Below are 2744 nucleotides of genomic sequence, written 5' to 3' on the forward strand. Positions count from 1 at the left end.
CAGCTCCTTCAGTCATTTTATAACTCCTCCACTGGGAACCTTGTACTCAGTTCAATGGTTGTCTTTGAGCTTTTTCCTCTGTATTTGTCAGGCTCTGGTAGAGCTTCTCAGGAGACAGCTATATTTCTTGGCATGTGAAATAGTATCTGGGTTTGGTGACTATATATGGGATTGCCATCTGCTTATCTCTAGTGCTAACTGCCCTTGCTGTCTTTGACTGGACCCTGTCCCTCCTATGATCCTGGTTGTGTCAGAACTTCTCGGAGTCCAGTTGTCTCTGTGATGCTGTAATTATGCCATCATGTGAATTCTGAGATCCTCATTGTGTCAGAACTCTTGGGAGTCAAGCTGCCTCTTGAATTCTGAAATTCTCATGTGACTAAGCTCCTGAGATTCTGTTGTGTTAGAGCTCCTGGGAGTCAAGATTTCTCTGGGTGTTATAGGTGTGGGTGGGAAGCCAGAGCCCTGGGTCTGCTCTGGGCACAGTTGCAAGCTGGAAGGAACCCATGGCCCCTGGATCCTGGGGGTTCCAGTTATTCCAGGTGTTGGCGCAGGTGCTTTGGCCTCACCTGTGATCCTGAGCATCTCACAGCCCCTAGGATTCAGCCTCTGGGTGTTGGAGGAGTGGGTGCAGAGCCAGCACCCAAGGTCTGCTCCAGGAGCAGGTTCAAATAAGAAGGAACATGTGCCACTGGCTAGGCAGGGGTTCCTACATCCCTGTGATCCTGGGCTTGCTAGAGCATCTGGGAGTCCAGCTTCCTCTGGGTGTTGTGGGAGTGAGTACAGAATCAGTATCCCAGATCTGCTTCAGGTACAGGTTCCATGTTAGTTTTTGGTGAAGTGAGTCATTTAAAATTATGAGCAGACAATCCCATTCTCTGGCTTTTGAGTCTTATTTATTCATTATGAACTCCTGGATCCTAAAGTTATCCAACAATTTTCCCAGAAGATGTGTTAGTTTTCTAGGCAGAAAATTATTTTTTTAAAATCTAGACAATTACTAGCCTATTTTAGTGATAGGAAATGTGAGATATTACATGAAATGCACAGTGATTGGTTGAAAATGTTATTTCATGTTATATGCATTACAATAACTTCTCATTCCTTTTATTTCCATGTTTTTCCATCTCCAGAAGAAGAGAGAAAAGACAGCATGAGGAGGGACAATGAGAGCACTGTGTCTGAGTTCATCCTCCTGGGCCTTCCCATTCCAGTAGAGGACCAAGCTGCATACTCTGCCCTGTTCTTTGCCGTGTACTTGACAACTGTGCTGGGGAATCTGCTCATCATCCTGCTCATCAGGCTGGATTCTCACCTTCACACCCCCATGTACTTCTTCCTCAGTCATTTGGCCTTCACAGACATCTCTTTCTCATCAGTTACAGCTCCAAAGATGCTCATGAATATGCTGACAAATAGTCACTCCATCTCATATACTGGGTGCATTTCCCAGGTTTATTTTTTCTTATTTTTTGGAAGCATTGACAGCTTTCTTTTGACCTCCATGGCCTATGACAGATATGTGGCCATATGCCACCCTCTGCACTACACTAGGATCATGAATCAGAACCTCTGTGTCCTATTAGTAATTGTGTCCTGGATCTTGTCTAATGCCTGTGGCCTTGTACATACCCTTCTCTTGACTCGTCTATCTCATTTTAGAGATAATACAATCCCCCACTACTTCTGTGATCTCTCTGCCTTGCTGAAGCTGTCCAGCTCAGACACCACCATCAATGAACTGGTCATCCTTCCTGTAGGTACGGTGGTCATTACCGTGCCATTCATATGCATTTTGGTCTCTTATGGTCACATTGGAGTCACCATCCTGAAAACCCCCTCCATCAAGGGAATCTGCAAAGCCTTGTCTACATGTGGTTCTCATCTCTGTGTAGTTTCTTTGTACTTTGGAGCCATTATTGGCCTTTACCTAGTCCCTTCATATAATAACACTAATGACAAGGATGTCATTGTGGCTGTGATGTATAGCCTGGTCACACCCATGCTGAATCCCTTTATCTATAGTCTGAGAAATCGAGATATGAAAGGAGCGCTGAGAAATATCCTCAGCAGAACAAAATGAAGCCACTTCTGCTTTCCATTAGCAAGCTAGGACTCCTTTTTGATTGGCATGCATAATATTATTTCTCTGAGTGGGCATTTTTCTAGTACATTTTAATATGATATTCTTGCTAATATCTGGGTGTAATTCTCACCTCTATTTAATTTTCTCAATCCTGATCATCTTTGGAAAGAGTTTTTCCAACATAGATACACAAAAGTCATCTCTATATTTTCCTTTGCACATGATATCTTTCCACAGTTTAAAATTTAATATCAGACATGTTTTTAATTGAATAGCTTATAGTTTTTGGAGCAAAAATATTTATCTCTTTTTCAATATAAGAAAAATTCTTTGCGTAGGCTTGTTTTCATGTTTTAAAATTTTTGAGAGGCAATGTCTCTCTATGTAGCTCTAGATGTTCATGAGTTTGCTATGTAGACCATGGTTGCCTTGAACCTATAGTGATCTGCTTGCCTCTACCTCCTGAGTGCTGGAATTAATGGCATAAAACACTATGCCCTTATTGACTTCATTTTTTATGGTTTCATTTAGTAGTACTTTGAAATTTCTGCTGGTAATAATTAGATACTCTACCTCAGACACACCACCAATGAACTGGTTATGTTCACTGGAAGTTAAGGTCTATCAGCCTGTTATTAATATGCCTTTTGGCATCTTA

The 2744-nt window shown here is 42.1% G+C and overlaps 1 protein-coding gene across 1 annotated transcript; it reads left to right on the forward strand.

The window, feature by feature from the left end:
- The first annotated feature begins 1153 nt into the window (after positions 1-1153).
- On the forward strand, positions 1154-2083 carry LOC116900116 (olfactory receptor 50-like). Its single transcript, XM_032901892.1, has one exon. It carries the CDS (start codon positions 1154-1156, stop codon positions 2081-2083), a length of 930 nt encoding a protein of 309 aa, XP_032757783.1.
- The last annotated feature ends 661 nt before the right edge of the window (positions 2084-2744 follow it).

The sequence above is a fragment of the Rattus rattus genome, chromosome 5 (genome assembly GCF_011064425.1).
Source record: "Rattus rattus isolate New Zealand chromosome 5, Rrattus_CSIRO_v1, whole genome shotgun sequence".
Classification (NCBI taxonomy): domain Eukaryota; kingdom Metazoa; phylum Chordata; class Mammalia; order Rodentia; family Muridae; genus Rattus; species Rattus rattus.